This window comes from Schistocerca nitens, chromosome 1 (genome assembly GCF_023898315.1).
Source record: "Schistocerca nitens isolate TAMUIC-IGC-003100 chromosome 1, iqSchNite1.1, whole genome shotgun sequence".
In the NCBI taxonomy this organism is placed as follows: domain Eukaryota; kingdom Metazoa; phylum Arthropoda; class Insecta; order Orthoptera; family Acrididae; genus Schistocerca; species Schistocerca nitens.
The window spans coordinates 379,861,127-379,881,956 of record NC_064614.1 but is presented as its reverse complement, the minus strand read 5'-3'; the positions used below and the strand labels follow the sequence as shown (position 1 = coordinate 379,881,956).

The 20,830-nt window shown below is 42.2% G+C and overlaps 1 protein-coding gene across 1 annotated transcript in view; it reads left to right on the top strand.

Annotated features, from left to right (window-relative positions):
- LOC126248391 (uncharacterized) overlaps positions 1–20,830 on the top strand; it is an 824,863-nt gene that overhangs the window by 584,159 nt on the left and 219,874 nt on the right. Inside the window, exon 3 of the mRNA XM_049949378.1 lies at positions 14,441–14,470. Coding sequence (XP_049805335.1) covers positions 14,441–14,470 — 30 coding nt within the window. The remainder of the gene's footprint in view (positions 1–14,440; positions 14,471–20,830) is intronic.

The following is a 20,830-nucleotide window of genomic DNA, read 5'->3' as shown; positions in this document are numbered from 1 at the left end:
AATCAAGTTTCTCGTTACACTTGGTCAAGAATATTGTCTAGATAAGCTGTCATTCAGGCGAGTGGTTGCTCGAAACAGGCACCGCGCAACGGACACAACCCGATGATGGCAGTATTATGCTATGGGAGACATTATCTTCGGCTTTCATAAGCCCTGTGGTAGTAGTCGAAGGCACCATGACAAATGTTGACTAGGTAGACATTATTGTGGTCAACCTGCACCCCATCATGCTTGACGTCTTCCCCGTCGCGGCGGTGGCATCTTCAGCAGGACAACAGCTCGCGTCACAAGGTCAAAAACGTGCTACAGTGGTTTGGAGAACACGACGCTGAACTCACATCGATTTCTCGGCCGACAAATTCTCCTGCTCTGAACCCGACGAAAAACATCTGCGACACTATCGGGTGCCAGAGGCGCGCCAACAAACCACTAGCGCGTAATTTACGGGAAATGCGTGACCAATAGGTAGACATTTGGGGTAACCTACCTCCGGAAACCTACCAAGGACGTGCCAAATCCATTCCACGTCGAATCACTGGTGTACTGTGCACCAAATCTGATACATGGTCTGATATTCCATGACATCAACATCTACATCTACAGTCATACTCCGCAAGCCACCTGACGGTGAGTGGCGGAGGGTACTTTGAGTACCTCTATCGGTTCTTCCTTCTGTTCCAGTCTCGTATTGTTCGTGGAAAGAAAGATTGTCGGTATGCCTCTGTGTGGGCTCTAATCTCTCTGATTTTATCCTCATGGTCTCTTCGCGAGATATACGTAGGAGGGAGCAATATACTGCTTGACTACTCGGTGAAGGTATGTTCTCGAAACTTCAACAAAAGCCCGTACCGAGGTACTGAGCGTCTCTCCTGCAGAGTCTTCCACTGGCGTTTATCTGTCATCTCCGTAACGCTTTCGCGATTACTAAATTATCCTGTAACGAAGCGCGCTGCTCTCCGTTGGATCTTCTCTATCTCTTCTATCAACCCTATCTGGTACGGATCCCACACCGGCAGTATTCAAGCAGTGGGCGAACAAGTGTACTGTAACCTACTTCCTTTGTTTTCGGATTGCATTTCCTTAAGATTCTTCCAATAAATCTCAATCTGGCATCTGCTTTACCGACGATTAATTTTATATGGTCATTCCATTTTAAATCACTCCTAATGCCTACTCCCAGATAATTTACGGAAATAGCTGCTTCCAGTTGCTGACCTGCTATATTGTAGCTAAATGATAAAGGATCTTTCTTTCTATGTATTCGCAGCACATTACACTTGTCTACATTGAGATTCAATTGCCATTCCCTACACCATGCGTCAATTCGTTGCAGATCCTCGTGCATTTCAGTACATTTTTCCATTGTTACAACCTCTCGATATACTACAGCATCATCCGCAAAAAGCCTCAGTGAACCTCCGATGTTATCGACAGGGTCATTTATGTATATTGTGAATAACAACGGTCCTACGACACTCACCTGCGGCACACCTGAAATCACTCTTACTTCAGAAGACTTCTCTCCATTAAGAATGACATGCTGCGTTCTGTTATCTAGGAAACTCGTATTTTATTTCCTAACGGCAATGCGGAATTACACGAAAGGTCTAAAGACATATATCTGAGCTACAATTTTTGGAGCTCTCGTTAACCGAAACAATTGGCTGTGCTTCCTTGCGTACAGAATCACATTGCATTATTAAGAAAAGTTGCTCGGTCATTTAAATAAAAACAGATTAAAAACCGTGACTAATGAATAATATCCGAAATTCTGCTACAAATTGTATTTACCATTCAACACGCACTGTAGAGTGAGCTGAAGACTGCAGAAGTAAAAAGTGATATTGCTAAATAGTTAACACATCTGTCCTTCAACACTTAAGTCGCTCCGTTGGTCCAGAGATATACACTAGCCTGCTCCACTTATGCATATAGTGGGTATGTTTCCACGCTCGCCTCCATCTTATTCATTTCTTTCTTCTGTAATGTATATTTAATAGATTCTCCTTACAGCAATTCTCTCAATTAACTTACGCAACAGACTTCGGCGAAAAGATCGTAGTCTTTCTTCCCTGAGTATTCCGTAAAACTCTCGTATTGATTGAATTGCTTGCTGAAAACTGTTATAGCACTTTTCTGAATTCGTTAGCCTCCTTAGAGTGGAGATCCCAAACACAGGGAGAACACAAAAGAATCGGGGATAAAAGTCTGTTACTACACTTTTCCACAGTTCCCCGAGTAATCGAAACCTTCAAATTACTTTCCCTATAACTGATTACCTAATAACAGGGAAGACCAGTTTGGATCCCGAAGAAATGTAGGAACACGAGAGGCAATACTGACCCTACGACTTATCATAGAAGATGGGTTGAGGAAACGCAAACCTACGTATATAGCATTTGTAGACTTAGAGAAAGTTTTTGACAGTGTTGACTGTCTTTCTCTCTTTCAAATTCTAATGGTTACAGAGGTAAAATACAGGGAGCGAAAGGCTATTTACAATTTGTACAGAAACCACATGACAGTTATAAGAGTCGAGGGGCATGAAAGGGAAGCAGTGGTTGAGAAAGAAGTGAGACAGTGTTGTAGCCTATCCGCGATGTTATTCAATCTGTATATTGAACAAGCAGTAAAGGAAACAAAAGAAAAATTTGGAATCGGAGTTAAAGTCCAGGAAGAAGAAATAAACTGAGGTTTTCGATGACGTCGTAATTCTGTCAGAGACAGCAAAGGACTTGGAAGAGCAGCTGAACGGAATGGACACCTAAATTTGGATATCTGAATGTTAGACGCCTACGAGAAGCTATTGCTACTGTTTAGATGAAATTGGGCTTAATATAATTCAAGGTGCATCCTTTGCTCACTTTTTTCCGTCTACTGGTTGGTCCGAGTATGCAGAGTCTGTGCGTCGACCAGTTTGCTGTAACGAACCAAGCGTTTTGTATAAATAAAAGTTCAACTTGCAGCTGACGAGCCGTATGGGCCCAGTACCTAGTTTAATAGTTTGACAACATGTAAGGGGCAGAGGCAGGAAAATGTACTGAAATATTTGAACATAAATCAGTCAACATTGATAACGCTTTTTTTCGGAATCAAAAGCGCACCACTATCGCGAAATCTCGTGCAATGTTTGGATATAACAAAGCAAGCAGTTTTTTTCTTATTCAAGGCTCTAAGGAGTAATAGTATGTCTCTATTTTTAGCTACATCGAATAATACGTTTCGTGCTAACACTCGTTTCTTGCAAAGTCGTTCTCTTTATGTTGGAAGCATCACCAATAGACAAATTTCCTAAATTGAATCGTGAATTTTAAGAAGGAAAACACGGCGTCTTTGATAAAAGGAGGAGTCTAAGCCCTTTCTATTCACTTATGAAGTCGACTAAGGAATGAGGAAAAGATTTGAACTGGCAGTCGTTTTACTATCATTGAAACCCAAGTACAATGTCTATAAATGTCAAGAGCCGCTCTTCATGAAATCGTTGCCGGAAGATTATGATTATTGGAATCCTTGTGATGATTAAAAGTAGAAAATACTCAATGAATATCAAAAACGAAATTGAAAACACAGACATTTTGCACTAGCGAGGTGGCGCAGTGGTTAGCACACTGGACTCGCATTCGGGAGGACGACGGTTCAATCCCGCGTCCGGCCATCCTGATTTAGGTTTTCCGTGATTTCCCTAAATCGCTCCAAGCATATGCCGGGATGATTCCTTTGAAAGGGCACGGCCGACTTCCTTCCCCTTCCTTCCCTAATCCGTTGAGACCGATGACCTCGCTGTCTGGTCTCCTCCCCCAAAACAACCCAACCCACTAGCTATAAATAAAGAGCAGGCAATTCTTCTCGACCACACCACATTATTTGCTCTGTCTAATGAAAGAGTCCCTGTGTAGAACCCCTTTTTGCAGAAAATGTTCAGTGTCAAGAGTTGGTAGTACTGTAACTGAACACATTTTGCAAAGTGAAATTAGACTGACAAAAAATTTCACATCGGTGATGATTAAGTAGTAAAGTAACAAGTCTTTACGTTCGGTGGTGTTAAGGAAACTTTGTTTTCTTTTACGTCAAGTTACGTATCTTTCCCGTTGCAAGTGAAAACTGCACTCACAGAAAACGTTGATATCGGTGGTGGTTATGTGGTAAAGTAACAACACGTTACGTACCGTGGTGACCAGGAACATATGTTTTCTTTTCGGGCAAATTCTGTATCTTTCCCGATGCAAGTGCAAAATTCCGCCGGAACTCTTGCTAAGGGGAATTTTGGACTGCACCCTTCGGTCCTGATGTGCACTCTCTCCCAGTTGTGTTTATCCCACTAATCACCCACTGTCCAGTCGCTGCAGTGCTACGTATGTTGTACCTTTGCCTCGTCCTGATCACAAAGGCAATACTATCTGTACACAGTTCAAGTTGTAGCCCTCCGTTATTCTACCAAATTGGTACTCACAGGTCAGTTATGTTATAGACTGTCACGGCTCTCGTTTTACTTAACGCTGCATCTCCTCACCGCCTGCAGAATGCGGATTCTAGGGATCTGCGTCATTATAAATATAGTAATTTAGGTCCATAGTCAACCTTAATGGTGACCAGTGTAAAAGCTCAACTGCTACATAGATGGTTATTGCATTTAATTAAAATATCAGTAATAGTGACCTTCAGTGCGATAAACGGTGATTGGCCAGATAGTGCTCGAGGCAAGTGAAAACGAAATAACAAAACCATTGCTAGAGATCAGAGTTCTTCGTGAGGCACTCAGCTGATTTCTTTATCTTCGCAATTAATTGTAAATGTTAGCCATGATTCTCAATGATGGCCACTTGTTTCCATCATACCACTTCACTGCAACTGTATACGGCGTAACTATGACATTGCCTACGTACTGTAGGTCATCTGGACAGGAGGTGCGGTTGGCGAAACCTACCAACAACGTCAGTTTACACATATATATTTGAATACGAGTCTATTCTAATTCATTATTAGCCCATTACGAGTAAAATGGATTTACGGATGTCACCGTTTAACATTGTTTTCCTCTTTCTCAAGATATTGCACTACTTTTACTACAGTGTCTACTAATTTTTGTGCAGGTTTTTTCTGCGTTTAGTTTTCATTCATAAATAATTCTCCTTCCTGATTCAGATTAAAAGCCAGCTATTTCTGCAATGTGCGCCTGAAGAATTCGATGAATGGTCTCGGGAAATAAAGGAAGCAAGGCTTATAAACAAAGTAGCTTTCCCGGGCGTCGAAGTAATCACCGTTAGCTACAACACACTTCTGACATCGGCCGTAAAGCTGTTGGGTACTGTCAGCAAATGCTTCGTGTGGAATTACTCGAAGCACCGTGGTCACGCGTTGTTGGACATTCGAATCATTACAGGAGATGAGACCTGGTGTTACCACTTCCATCCGCAGACCAAGCGACAGCCAGTGTTCATTGTCTTCCACGCCTTCTGAAATAAGTCGGCTGCCAAAATCCAAAGTTAAGGCGATGTTGATCGCTTTCTTCGGCAGCAGGAGCTCGATCCAGCGAATTTGTACCAGAAGGATGTGGGAAAGACGATGAAAACCATGTCATCGACTGTCCCTTGGTCTCCGGATAATAATGGCAGCATCAGGTATCATCTTCTGTAATTATTATACACAACAAAAATCACTAACATTTGTACTGCTGCTACAATTTTTGTTACGTAATCGATACAAGTCATTAGGTCTTAGGTGGCAACCAGTTATTAAATAAAGCATGCATCAGATCAACTGTACTGTAAGGGTAATTCCTGAATGCGCGGGACATAATAACGACAGAGATTCGGAGTCAACTATGTGAGGTTTGTGACAATTACGTAAGAGATGTTTCTTAGCTGGATGTAAGTTATTCCACCACGCGAGAATTCTGACAACAAAGTGCGAAGCCTAAGACGTCAAAAGTAAATTAGGATTTGGTGGGGTCCATTGCAGCGTTGATAAGAGAGACCTGACATTACACGATGAGGACACTTACAGGTTCCGCAGCGATAATGAAGTGAAAGAAAATGTTACCTGGCGATTACTATCAAGGGCATCAACAGTCTACTACAAGCAATCGCAGGGATTTTTTTTTTTAAATCATGCTTCCGGCACTGATATGGTTGCCTGTGATTTTCAGCTCATGCTGATACTTAAATTATTTCTTGCTTAGTGACGATCACACGAGTTTCACCGAACTGAAACCAGCTGGTAGGCATTACAAATTTGTACTGCGAGTTTACGACAAATCTGTCTTTAAAATCGCGACAGTTAGGAGATAACAGTACAGATTTCCCAAAATAGCAACAGACTGTTTCGAAGACAGCTGTCCAAAAGCAGCTTGGTACGATTTCATGGTCATGTTGTTCCAAAACCTCACAGTGTTTTTCTGAGTGTATAACGAGAAGAGAGGTTAGGAGATTAGGTTTAAACGCACCGTCAACAACACGAGCATTGAAGCCCGAATTGGGGAATAGTGTTGTACGATAGCGGCCGAGGAATCATTGCGGCATTCGTTTTAAACGGTTTTTCAAAGTTTGAAAATGTAAGCCTAAGTGGCAGGTCTAGGATTAGGTTCCCAGTGCTCCCGAACGAGAGTCCCACGCCTCAGCCACTCGTTCGGTGGCGTTACGTGAACAACTGGGATACAAACGGCCAAGTCCTTTCACCAGCAGGTGATTCCAGCTTCACGACCATGCACCTGCGCAAGCGCTACTCCTGTTAGTCAGGAAGCAGACCACTTTGCTCGACCACCGGCCTCACTCGCCTGGCCTTGCCCCCGACGAAAACAAGCCGTGATTACTTTGAAACATTACGGCTACTACGACGTCAGCTCTAAAAGTGTTCCCCGGCCCTTGCGGCCGAGCGGTTCTAGGCGCTTCAGTCTCGAACCGCGCGACCGCTACGATCGCAGGTTCGAATCCTGCCTCGGGCATGGATGTGTGTGATGTCCTTAGGTTAGTTAGGTTTAAGTAGTTCTAAGTTCTAGGGGACTGATGACCTCAGACGATGGTCCCATAGTGCTCAGAGCCATTCTAAAAGTGTTCACGGAAAAGCAGTTACCAAACTGTCTTCAAGGGGGAGTAGGCAACTGCTTTCGGCGTTCACTGTTAACGTGTCAGAGGGGGGCCACAGTGGTTGTACCCTGCCTGCCAGACTAAAACGTTGCCTTTTGTCTAAACCATTTACGGCGAACGACAGGATGATTTCTCACAAATGTCAAGACTCATTTCCACATTTCCATCACCATACTTATCCAGTCCAAAATTACGTTCCGTCTTTAATTATACAGTTGTCCTCGTTGTGTGAGATACTCTGTGGGGGGAAATGGCCTAAAATGGTACAGGAGGACGAAACTGGATCGCAGTATGGTAATCTACGGTTTACTTGAATGCTTTTGATGGTTACGCTTCACCTACTGCTTCCATTTGGTGGAATGTGACAGAAGAAAGCTTTCCCGAAGACAACGAAGCCAATATTTCTGTTCAGCAACATTCGTAATTGAGCATTATTAACGATTTACCGTAATACTAATAATAAGTATTTCTGTCTACAGCAATATTTTGATCGTAAGTCTGTTAGCTTTCGAACTTATGACCAAAGATTACGTTTGTGTTACAGAAACTAAAATGGCACAGAAATGCCGCTTTGACCTTCACCTTCACACGCCGTGTCCATGTTTCAGACACAACAGTTCTGCTTATAAAAAGACATTTACAGATTAAAACTGTTATTGGTTGATACATTTGCTATTTTTTAGTCTTTCTAAAACACTTTTAGAGGCAGTGGGCAGTGAAAATGAACACTTACGGAATCAGATAGTCAGGGAATGAAAACGGCAAAAAATCTGTCATTACTATCGTTAACGAGGGTGAGACTGGCGGCATGAAGGCATTTTTGACGTATAAAGTCCTTAAAGAGACACAAAGGAAATTTGTATGCGGCAAGCAGAGCAATAAATGAACTTCCTCCCATAATAAAGAAATGCATCCCATCAACATTTGAAGCTCCTGGAACTCATGACTATAACAAGTGATCCACAGAAAGTACTGCCATAATCCTTAAAAAGCTTTCTCCGTGAGCGATAGATTTAGAGCTCTCAAAGCAGTGCTGAGCTTTCTCAACGTCAAATCTCCAAGTATAGGGGAAAAAGCGTCAGAAAAGGGGCGACGAACGGAAAATCGAACTTAGCAGTTGTGAAGCAATGTTTGGTCTTGGTTTCACTATGGGACGGAGAACAAGAAGCAGATATAAATATTTTTACTGATGATTATGAGGATTCGACTTGTTTTCACTGCAGCGATTTATTCAACTAATCAAAAGGAGGGTATGTGTGGTTCAGATGACGAGCTATTAAAAATAGAGCGATACAGATTGTGATAGGCTTCTAAGCATAAAAGATCCTCAGTTTTGTCGATGGGATTCAGGACATGAACGCTGGTGAAATTTTAAATGTGAATGTCAGTTTTTAAATCCCTGCACGGTACATGATATCCAGAGGCCGCTAAAAACCTAGCTGTTGATCTTCCTAAGTCCACACACACAGATACAGGCACGCGTTAACCAATGGGGACACTAGTTATTTTAGTTAAATTCATCAAGCATATCCTACTGTAAAAACCTTAGAGTAGTGTGAAATTGCGTCTACACAGTTTTAAGTGCGGTAATTGGGCTGGGAAATAAAAATGGAATTTCAATACGTCGTTTTAGCCACCTTCTGCTGACTGTAAGTTGTAATAATAATAATATTAATACAATAATAGACGATGTTAAATAACACAGTCCACTTAATAATACAGAAACTTAATGGGTTAGCTATTGACATTACAATTTTACATTGTAATTAAGAAATTCCTGTTTATTGTAGAAGGAGGGCGCAATTGACCAGTAATTTAGTGTTTCTTCTAATGCTTAATCAGAGTCATCTTGAACAGTTAGTCTGGGCTTAATGAAGAATTTGTGCTCTTTGAGTTCATAACTGTAAAATGCCTGCGTGAGGTATAATGTGTAAACGTGTGTATTGCTTTCTGTGTTGTACCAGTGTACATTTTCTCTGGGTTTTGCTTCTGGTATTTGAATTAAAACGTAATGCATGTATGTAAGCTTACTACCGTCTTAATTTTTTGTTTAGAAAACAAACGTACTCAATGTGCTTTATATGACGAACCCTTAATTACCCTAATAGCTTCGTTCTGCAGTTTTAAGATGTGCTGCACATGGATAGAGTTTCCACATAAAATAATACCATATGGTATGGCTAGAGGACAAATGTAAGGATGTAGAGGCTTATCTCACGAGGGGTAAGATAGATACTGCCTACAGGAAAATTAGAGAGACCTTTGGAGAAAAGAGAACCGCTTGCATGAATATCAAGAGCTCAGATAGAAACCCAGTTCTAAGCAAAGAAGGGAAAGCAGAAAGGTGGAAGGAGTATATAGAGGGTCTATACAGGGGCGATGTTATTGAGGACAATATTATGGAAATGAAAGAGGATGTAGATGAAGATGAAATGGGAGATATGATACTGCGTGAAAATTTTGACAGAGCACTGAAATACCTAAGTCGAAACAAGGCCCCAGGAGTAGACAACATTCCATTAGAACTACTGACAGCCTTGGGAGAGCCAGTCCCGACAAAACTCTACCATCTGGTGAGCAAGATGTATGAGACAGGCGAAATTCCCTCAGACTTCAAGAACAATATAATAATTCCATTCCCAAAGAAAACAGGTGTTGACAGATGCGAAAATTAGCGAACTATCAGTTTAATAAGACACGGCTGCAAAATACTAACACGAATTCCTTACAGACGAATGGAAAACCTGGTGGAAGCCGACCTCGGGGAAGATCAGTTTGGATTCCGTAGAAATGTTGGAACACTTGAGGCAATACTGACCCTACGACTTATATTAGAAGAAAGATTAAGGAAAGGCAAACCTACGTTTCTAGCATTTGTAGACTTAGAGAAAGCTTTTGATAATGTTGACTGGAATACTCTCTTTCAAACTCTGAAGGTGGCAGGGGTAAAATACAGGGAGCGAAAGGCTATTTACAATTTGTACAGAAACCAGATGGCAGTTATAAGAGTCGAGGGACATGAAAGGGAAGCAGTGGTTGGGAAGGGAGTGAGACAGGGTTGTAGCCTCAGACCGATGTTATTCAATCTGTATATTGAGCAAGCAGTAAAGGAAACAAAAGAAAAGTACTAAGTAGGAATTAAAATCCATGGAGAAGAAATAAAAGCTTTGAGCTTCGTCAATGACATTGTAATTCTGTCAGAGACAGCAAAGGACTTGGAAGAGCAACTGAACAGAATGGATCGTGTCTTGAAAGGAGGGTATAAGATGAACATCAACAAAAGCAAAACGAGGATAATGGAATGTAGTCCAATTAATTCAGGTGATGCTGAGGGAATTAGATTAGGAAATGAGACACTTAAAGCAGTAAAGGAGTGTTGCTATTTGGGGAGCAAAATAACTGATGATGGTCGAAGTAGAGAAGATATAAAATGTAGACTGGCAATGGCAAGGAAAGCGTTTCTGAAGAAGAGAAATTTGTTAATATCGAATATTGATTTAAGTGTCAGGAAGTCGTTTCTGAAAGTATTTGTACGGAGTGTAGCCATGTATGGAAGTGAAACGTGGACGATAAATAGTTTAGACAAGAAGAGAATAGAAGCTTTCGAAATGTGGTACTACAGAAGAATGCTGAAGACTAGATGGGTAGATCACATAACTAATGAGGAGGTATTGAATAGAATTGGGGAGAAGAGGAGCTTGTGGCACAACTTGACTAGAAGAAGGGATCGGTTGGTAGGACATGTTCTGAGGCATCAAGAGGTCACCAATTTAGTACTGGAGGGCAGAGTGGAGGGTAAAAATCGTAGAGGGAGACCAAGAGATGAATACATTAAACAGATACAGAATGATGTAGGCTGCAGTAGGTACTGGGAGATGATGAAGCTTGCACGGGATAGAGTAGCATGGAGAGCTGCACCAAACCAGTCTCAGGACTAAAGACCACAACTACAACAACATGGTATTATGCTTTGAAAAATGCAAAACAGGATGTTCCAACGTAGATTTTAGATACACAGTTTATAAAGGTGCACAAAATTAAATTTAAAAAAAAGCAATATAAATAATCATACACCCTCTGCTACGCTACTAAACAATCAGCACTGCACTAGCAGTTTCTGATTATCCTTGTCAAAGAGTCTCTACTATGTCTGGACTCCTTATCTTAGCTCTGAGTGAGTATTTGAGAAGCAAAACGGTCATTGTTGAGTGGCGACCGCAGATCTCCCGACCGCTAGCTTTACGTACTTCTCTAGACGTACACCCCAGGAGAGCCTCCGCCGGGGCTCACCGCTTGCGAAGTCCCGTGGTGTCAGGGTTTCGACCCGTTGCCAGGGAAACCAGGCCGAGAAACTGTAGCCTGCGAAGGATTCCGCTGCGGCCTCCCGCTGCCTGCTGCAGCCGTACGGAATCTCGGGGTGCAACGCTGGTTATGACATAAGCTCCCCCTGCTGCTAGCCTCGCCGGTGGTTGGGTAATGAGCGGCGACTCGGCAGCGCTGGAGAAAGCCCGTCTCGCAAGGCACGGAGCGGCGCACCGCCGTTTCCCGCGCCGCCACAGCCACGCTTTTTGCCCTCTGCCGGGTTCCGCCATTTTCCCTCCACGTCGCGAAACCTTCGCCGCTATCTCGCCTTGCGCTCCGCCGCCATGTTTCTACGTCATCCACGGAGTTTCAAGCTGTAAGCGCTCACGGAGTCATCCGATGGGCCACATCTCCAAATCTGATTACTTGGTATGTGCGTTACGACATTCGATTTCACCTCCCCTTGATATTTGGTAGGGTGATTTGTGCATTAGTCACTAACATCCCGTTTGAAGCAGTTCTGTGCAGGGCGTTCTGTGCAAATTTACTCGGCAGTGTTGCCTACCTTGCTCTCTGTAGGCGCACCTTTACTCCTGCTAGTTCAACACGCCGGTCACTGCAACGAGACCGCTTCTACCCGCGCCGACTTCGTCCAAATTAATGCTGTAGAAAGGGCTTGGCCACGAATGAAAGTGACATAAGTGAGAGCTCTAGATGACGAAGCTTTTAGAAAAGAAATAGCATTTTTGACGCGGGTAGGGCAAGACATCAGACATTTGTGTTAGCGTAGTTTCCAGGAACCGGTGGGTACAGAGGAAAGAGCACATACCAGTCGAGTTCCTATGCGATTTTTACATTACTTCACTGCAAATAAACCGAAATGTACGATATATTATATTTCATCATATTTTTCATAAGAGCCATGAAGCAGAAAAGCAAAGGGAAGTTTGAAGTAGCAAATAAATTTCCAAGATGGGATTGTACTAACAGCGTCCACGAGGACTCTGCGAATAAGTTTCAAGAAGGATTTGTAATTACAGCGTATAAGACTTCATATTCCATTAGTTTCATTTTGGCTTACTAGAAGCGTTACGAGTGCTTTGCTGCAAACTGTGCGATGCGAGATAAACTGTAATGAATGTAAACCAATTTTATTCCTGTACAGAAACTTTAAAACAACTGTGTAATTGTGAAAATGCAGCGTTTACAACGTGCGCAAGATGCCAAGAAGATGACTTGTTCCCTGTCTTAAATGAATGTAATCACAGGATGTGTAAATCATCTGCTATAGAATAATGAAAGGATCTAACTTTATATACGACCTTGCCGCGTACGCTTTACAATCCTATGCTCGAAACTGATTTACAGAGTCCTCGTGGATGCTGCAAGTGCAATCCTTTACTGTAAACTTATTTGCTGTCCCAAATTTTCCTTTGTCTATCAGCTGCAATTTTCATGAAATCCTACGAGACGATGTGGCCATTTGGATGCTCTTCAATAACTTTCAGATGCCTTGACAACACTTTTTATTATTGCCAAACTCGTCCTATGCGTTTCGACTTTCCGTCATCCTCAAAGGCTACAAAATACAGCACAAAACTGGCATCAGAAGATATGAAGATATGTTACATTTCACCACTGATTAGAGTCACTGTATAATGTGTAGAATATGGTTTTCTAGCTTACCAATATCATGTCACTCATATAAAATTGTCCAATAGATACATTGTATCTCATCAATTTTGTCAATCACAAAACAACTGCCTAGTGCTAGCAAGCAACAAGTCGGAAACCAAGTGAATTAAACTACTAGGCGGCGCTAGATACGTGATACTAGATGCATTTGTTTGCTGACAACTGCAGTTTCATCATTACACCGTATACAACAATTTCATCAGTGAACAATTCATGAAAATCACTTTACAATGTTTTACAAAAACTTTTTTTTACGAAACAGTGCATAACAGATCTTTTGAATAGTCGAAAATAGCAAACTGGAAGAAGACGCTGAATGGCGCCAGGTTACATGGGGAAAATTGTCTCTTGAAATACAAATTTGGCTACGTACAGCGTATAAATTACTAGTATCAATAAGAGTTTACAATGTATAGAAATACCAGGCATGTAGCAGTCGCCTATGAAGAACTGGTGGCCCCCTTTCAATAGGGGTGAGAGTGTCACTGATATGATACGCGAGGTGGGGTGGCAGTCACTGAAACAAAGGCGGTTTTCAATCACCAACTTTCTCTTCCGAATGCGAAAATGTTTTGTTGACACCCACCTACGTAGGGAGAAATGATCATCATAATAAAATGAGAGAAATCGGAGCTCGAACGGAAAGATTTAGGTGTTCCTTTTTCCCACGGGCCATTCGAGAGAGGAATGGTAGAGTAGTAGTATGAAAATGATTCGATGAACCGTCTTCCAGGCACTTAAGTGTGAATTGCAGAGTAACCATGTAGATGTAGAGTAGATTCAGTGCCTTTCGGCCAATGGAAGCAAATGCTTAACAGCCATACAGGAAATTCGAACAATTTGAGAAGACACGTTGGCGGAAATGGAAAAACAGAACTTTCACGTCGAAATGAAAATCTGCTGTTTATTCTTTTCTCGACCAGGAATGAAAATTCAGAAATTGCGATTTCAGAGTGATAGAGACCTGAAACAGAAGAGAAACATGCAAACGTTGTTGTCCTTCTGACGGTTGAAAGACACTGTACTATCACGTCGCACACCAAACACGTTTAATAGATTCTCCATCTAAATAGCGCCAAGACCATTTATGATTTCACTCTCTTACGTTGCTGAATCACTCCTTGTCGACTTCGCCGATTACAATGTTCGTTACTATCAGAAGAGCACTCAAAAACTCGTAACTGTTTCCCTTGACCTGGTTTCAGAGCGGATCAAGGAGTTTGTGACAGCGCCTTACTTCTAAATTGTAGTCTTCGAAGAACTGAATTGTATTTTGTCTGTGTGGTATTACATCATTGTTATAAACTGCGTTGCGCCTGAGTCTGAAACGTTATATTCATTGAATTTTGTTTCTGTTTCAGATATAGGCCTCCAAGATGTGCACCTCTCTGGTAAGTACATGGTCACCAAGCAGCAGCAATGTGTCACTCCCTCTGTGTTCCCTTGCTTCCGTATTGACAGAGCATCAATAAAAACATATCACCCTTTCTTTCCTTTCCTAATGAAAGCGTACATTATTCGACAAAAATCAACCGATGTTTTAAAAATTTAGATATTGCCAATTACAACAATGTGACCTTCATCAATGTCTGTATAATAATTTATTACGTCACGACCGCTTAAAAATGTGTAATACTCTCATTAACGGTTTCGGCATTAAGTCGCCATCTTCAGGTGTGATTAAGCAACCATAAAGGATCTTCAAGATATACTGGGTGCCCAAGGAGCAATGGTCAGTATACAAGGATGTGACAGGAATAATCAATCAAAGCAAAAACGTGTACTAAGTGTAGGCTCTAAAACGCATACGTTAAGAAGTATGAACACTTCTTTACCGTTTATACTGTGAAACAAATCTCTTCCACTGCAAGCTTTTTGCTTTCCATATTTTGGGGCGAGGAAGTATGGACTATAACGAGAAAAAAATGTGTGGTAAACATTCACTCTAGAATGCATGCCTTAGAAGCTATGAGCACTTGTTCAGTAAAAGTGATGTTTCAAATTAGTAAAGAATAACAACCCGTCCGTAGCTCTTCAGAACCCATGTTTAGCGGACATTTTTTCTTGTTTTGGCCCGTCTATCATCCCTCAAAATATCGAAAGCAAAGAGCCTGCAGGAGGAGAGATTTGTTTCACAGTATCGAAGATAAAGAAGTTCTCATGGCTCTTAAGCGGGTAGCCATCTTTCAACGCATAAAAAATGGCGATTTTCGTGATGTTTTCTAGTAAAATAAAAACGAACGCTGAACTTTGAGACGATTTTATTCCTTACACTTTTGTTCTTTAAGAAGTCATTGCTATGTTCACATCGGATCTTCCCTGTAACTGCTGCACCAGGTGGAGGGACCCCTTGCAGCTGGAACACTGGTCACCGCGGGCAATCCCGAAGCCCTGCTGTTGAAACAGTAACAAAATAATTTTGTACAAATCATTTTCAATATAATTTCTATCAGCATACACAGGATAAATTAAAAACATTAAGTTGTACTAAAATTGTGACATGTTGAAATAACCTCATTTTCTTCGCCCACAAAATCGAGACAACAGCGCGCAACGAAAGTACACTTTTGAAGTTATCGTATACCGGCTGTGTAGCCTGATGGAGAATTCGATTTAGAATTTCAGCATCTAATTCCGATCAAAATCGTATGTACTGTTCTCAAGTTATGTTTCCTCACAGTTTGAAAATACGCTATTGAGAAAAACTTGTTTAAAATTACGGGTTACATTTTTCGTAGTTAGGTTAAACATTCCTCTAGTCAGAGATCCTTAGACCATACAGCAGTCCTTCCATATCCCAAAGGAGATTCTTCTCCATCTTCTTCGTAGCCACGGTGGTCCTGCGGACCTGTCTGACAACTTCTATCATCGGCTGCTCTGCTCGTTCGATACGCTTTTCGTCCGCTTTTATGCAGAAGATGTAACAGGCTAGTCCGATCTCAAGTTCTAGCACGCTAATAATTTCCATAATTTCTCTTAGGTCGCCTTGGAAATTACATGATGCACAATTGGTCGCGATGCTGATTTTTTCCCCGTTGTGAATGGTTTTCGAAGACACTTTTTCACAAATCGCCTTTTTGGCAAACCTAGGATGAACACTAAAATAAAGTAGGCATCAAAGAGAATATTTAACCCAAAAATTAAAAAAGAATGATTTTTATAAATTTTCAAATAGGACTGCTCCCTTAAAATAGGCATTTTAGAGCCCACGTTTACCAGACTGTTTTGCTACGAATGATCATTTCTGTCATATCTCTGAATACCGACCATTCCTCCAGGGACACCCTGTACAACACTTGCAGTTACACACTTTTAACACCGTGCGAGGTGGAGGAATGGTTAGCACAATGGACTCGCATTCGGGAGGTCGACCGTTCAAACCCCCGTCCGGCCATTCTGGTTTAGTTTTTCCGTGATTCAGGCAAATTCCGGGATGATTCCTTTCAAAGAGTGCGACCTACTTCCTTCCCCATCCTTCCCTACTTCGATGGGACGATGACCTCGCTGTTTGGCCCCCTCCTCCAAATCAATCAACAAACCACCAACACTTTTAACACGTGAAGCGTAAAATATATCAATGATTGTACATCATATCGTTACATGGCAAGAAAAAGTCAAGAAGCACGGCATCAATCTGGGCGCCGTTCTGACTGCTTTCTTGGTCTCTAGCTGCAATTGTATATCTTACGATGATTTTTAGTGGATTAATCACATCTTAAACTTGGTGCCGAAATCGGTAATGTGAATATTACATATATTTAAGCGATCTTGAGGTAATAAAATATTACACAATAACCAACAGAGTTAATCTGCTGGCATTAAAATTGCAACACCAGGGAAAATATCAAAAACCGGAATTTTATTTATTGGGCGTGCACAGTATGTATGAAGGATAACTGATTAAATTTGTTGAGAATTTGAGGGCATATAGGATGCGACATTTAGTATTCAGAGTTGCCGCCTCTGGCTGTATTCCATCAAGACATAAAACCGAACTGAGACTGGATGACAGATACGGGTACGTCATTCCATGTTGCGTCAGTTCTATGCCACAGTTCATCAATCGTAGCCACTGGTGAGTGGTGACGTGTCAGTCTTTCGATAACCAATCACCAAATGGTTTGAATGGGTGAGAGATCTGGAGAACGTACTTGCCAGGATAACAGCCGAACATCATCTGTAACGAGGTACGTCAATACAGCACAGAAAACATGCAGTGCCGCGTTATGTTGTTGAAAGACAATGTCTCGCAGACGGAGAAGACAGGGCACAGTTCCCGGCGTTAACGCGTCAGAAATGTACGGGCTGCCGTCCAGATGATCTGCTACGACAAGCAAAGGTTATCGAGTTTGTAACCAATGGCATCCCGTGCCTATAAGCCAACGTATGACGACGACGATTCAAAATGGCAACATTTGTTCTCCTCATGGTCTCCACAGTCGACCAACGTGGCGCTTCACACAGAGAGCGTCTGGAAAGGCGACTTGTTGTCATTGCCGTGTTGAGTTTTGTGTCTGGACACACCTGCCGACACGCCTCTCTCTGCCGCCGAGTAAAGGGAACCGCAACAATGGTCGCCGCGCTGACAGCCCGAGGTGCTCCTGGCGTCGTTGTACTGTCGGTGTGGGTACTTGCTTGGTGCAAACAAGACCATTATCTGATTCAACGTACGTGACGTGGGTCCACAATCCTGCACGACCGAACGCTATTGACGCGTGGCAGTTGAGATCCTGCGAGGTACTGAGTATGGCTTTTGGGACCCCATAGATTCCATATTCGAGTGACAGTCGTGGTATCCCGACCAACGCGAACAGCAGTATCGTAGAACGATAAACCGCAGTATCGATAGACCACGATCCTCTCTCTGTCGAATTCTGGCACGTGCTGGTAGACTTGTTCTTTCTTACACGAAGCGTAACACGATCTTTGCAGAAACAAACAACATTAAAAAGAGATTTCTGAATGAGAAACCCGCTACGTCATCTTTACTTCTATACATTATGTAGACGCGTTACTCCTACCTACGATAGGCGTTCATTAAGTAAAACAACACTTACATCGTGGAGTATTCCCGCTTCAACTCCTATAGTTCGATAAAATTCCTATAGGTGGCAGCGCTGTAAGTAGCCTTCAAAATGGCGTCTGTAACGGAGGAGCGTTCCAAACGGAGAGCTGTCATTGAGTTTCTTTTGGTGGAAAACCAGAGCAATGCAGATATTCATAGGCGCTTGCAGAATGTCTGCGAACTGGCAGTGAACAAAAGCATGGTGAGTCGTTGGACGAGCCTCCTGTCGTCATCGCAGCAAGGTCGCGCACACCTGTCCGTTCTCCCGAGTGCCACCCGGCTGCACACAGCTGTGACTCCCGCCATGTTCGACGTCAGCGTGTTCGCCACCACAAAAATGCAAACGAACTTGTCCTTCTCTATGACAACGCAAGGCCTCACATACGTGTGAGCACCCGAGAGGAGCTCACAAAACTTCATTAGACTGTTCTTCCTCATCCATCCTACAGCCCTGTTCTCGTACTTTCCGACTTCCATCAGTTTGGTCCGATGAAGGATGCACTCCGTGGGAAGCAGTACGTGGGGGATGGGGAGGTTATTGATGAGCAAGACATTGGCACCGAAGTCGACCAGTAGAGTGGTACCGTGCTGGCGTACAGGCCTTCCTAGTAAGATGGCCTAAGGCTGTGGCATTGAAAAAATGGTTCAAATGGTTCTGAGCACTAGGGGACTTAGCATCTGAGGTCATCAGTCACTTATAGCTTAAAACTACTTAGACCTAACTAACCTAAGGACATCACACACATCCATGCCCGAGGTAAGATTCGAACCTGCGACCGTAGCAGTCGCGCGATTCCGGACTGAAGCGCCTAGAACCGCTCGGCCACCGCGGCCAGCTGTCGCATTGAACAGGGACTGAGTTGAAAAATAGGGTTTTGCAGCCAAAAGAGTGGCGAATAATACGGTGCACTGGAATCCTGAATGAAGCCAACCTGCTTTCAGAAAAGTGCGTTGCTTTACTTACTGAACGCCCCTCGTACTTTGTGTGGTCGCTCTGAGATGTCAATTACTTGCAATTTCCTCGCATGCGCGGTTTACATTTATTGGATGCCACCTTCTCAGTGTTGCAATTTTAATGGTCAATTGTATGTTAGCGCTCACTGCAACTATTTTGCATTATTCATTCTTTCCGCTTTTTCTTGCCTCTTTTTGGTAAGAATTTGTGTGTTGCAGGAATAAGTAATTTACCTTTACTACTAACTGGAGTCCGCTATAGCTCGCTCTCTGCTACATCGAAACTTTGCATGGTGATAGAATGAAAATAAAGGGAATCTTATTTTGACTTACGTGCCAACACGCAATAGCTTCCGACAAAACGACGATCAAAGTTTGTCGAGACTTCATAAGGCTACTTGCGCAGCGTGCAACCAAGAGCGCTGGCAACACACTGACTAAGAGCACAGTCTCAAAATTTTGCACCTTATGTCCAAAGTCATAGTTATGTTTCTTTTCTTTTTTTGTCGTGGAAGTACGTGACATCAATACCTTTTAACATCGCGACATTCAATGGATTAATGGCAAAAGAGATAAAGATTTCATTTATTATTAAAAATAGTTTTTATTGTCACACTTGTCACTGATTAACAACTTCCAGGAAACTGCCACCAACAGTTTTCGTTTATCTCCAAGAAATTATTGGCAAATTTTGTCCTCGAGTATATCAAGGCGTAAACCAATTAACATCAGAATGTATACGCAACAGCCACAAAATCTGGAAGGCTCACAAAAGAAACTTATCATCAGCTTCTGGACAAAATTTTGGGATCTTACTTAAAAGTGAAGCCGTTTCTGTCACTTATTGTCCCGTGGTATGGGCAAAACGATCCCTCCTTTCCGATGGGCTGTTTGTTGATGAAATTGAAACATCGACATCTTCCTTAAAAGTAGTTCCGCCAAAGTCTAAGTCGTGATGTAAACCCTGCCACATATACTTTTACTCAAAGGTGAAGAATACATTAGCCAATTCCAGAAGTGTCCTGCTCTCACCGCACAGGAAAGGGAAATCACGAGTAGAAGCAGTGCAGCTAAAATACGCACCGTGATCCATAATCAGTTGCAGCCTCCAGCTTTCGAGGAAATAGACACACTTATTTTATCGCGAAATTACCACCAGATCACGAGGTTGTTTTCCTAACGACAATCACACAATATGCGACGTGGTGTATGTGCCTTCGCAAGTTGCTCGTGGTGCTTCGAATGTTTATGCTTCGAATGTTTTTATGAATTTACTGGTTGTCTTGAAACATAACATTCAAAATCAAAGTAAAAATGGAATACTAAAACTTTTATGTTGTTAATTTTGAGTTTCTGTTAATTATATAACATTATGCAAAGTGGATCACCTAAAAGTTGCACAGCAAATATTGTGGAAATGGAAAGCGCTATTGACGTGTGCTTTCCGCAGAATGGATTGGTAGTCTGGAGATCGTATTGTTAAGCAATCAACACGTTTTAATAATAATTAGAAAATGGGTTTTTGCTTAAACGTACACTGTTTCAAATGGAATAATGCCTACTGACATTAACAGACTAAAGGCAGGGTTAATCAGAATGTCTGTGATGTTTCTTGCAGGTTTGTACTGCGAATCGTTTACGAGATATCGTATTTTAAAATGTTCCCACTCCGACACTTGTAGAATATCTGTGGTAGCATACACTAAATAACAACGCAGGTGGTTACACTACT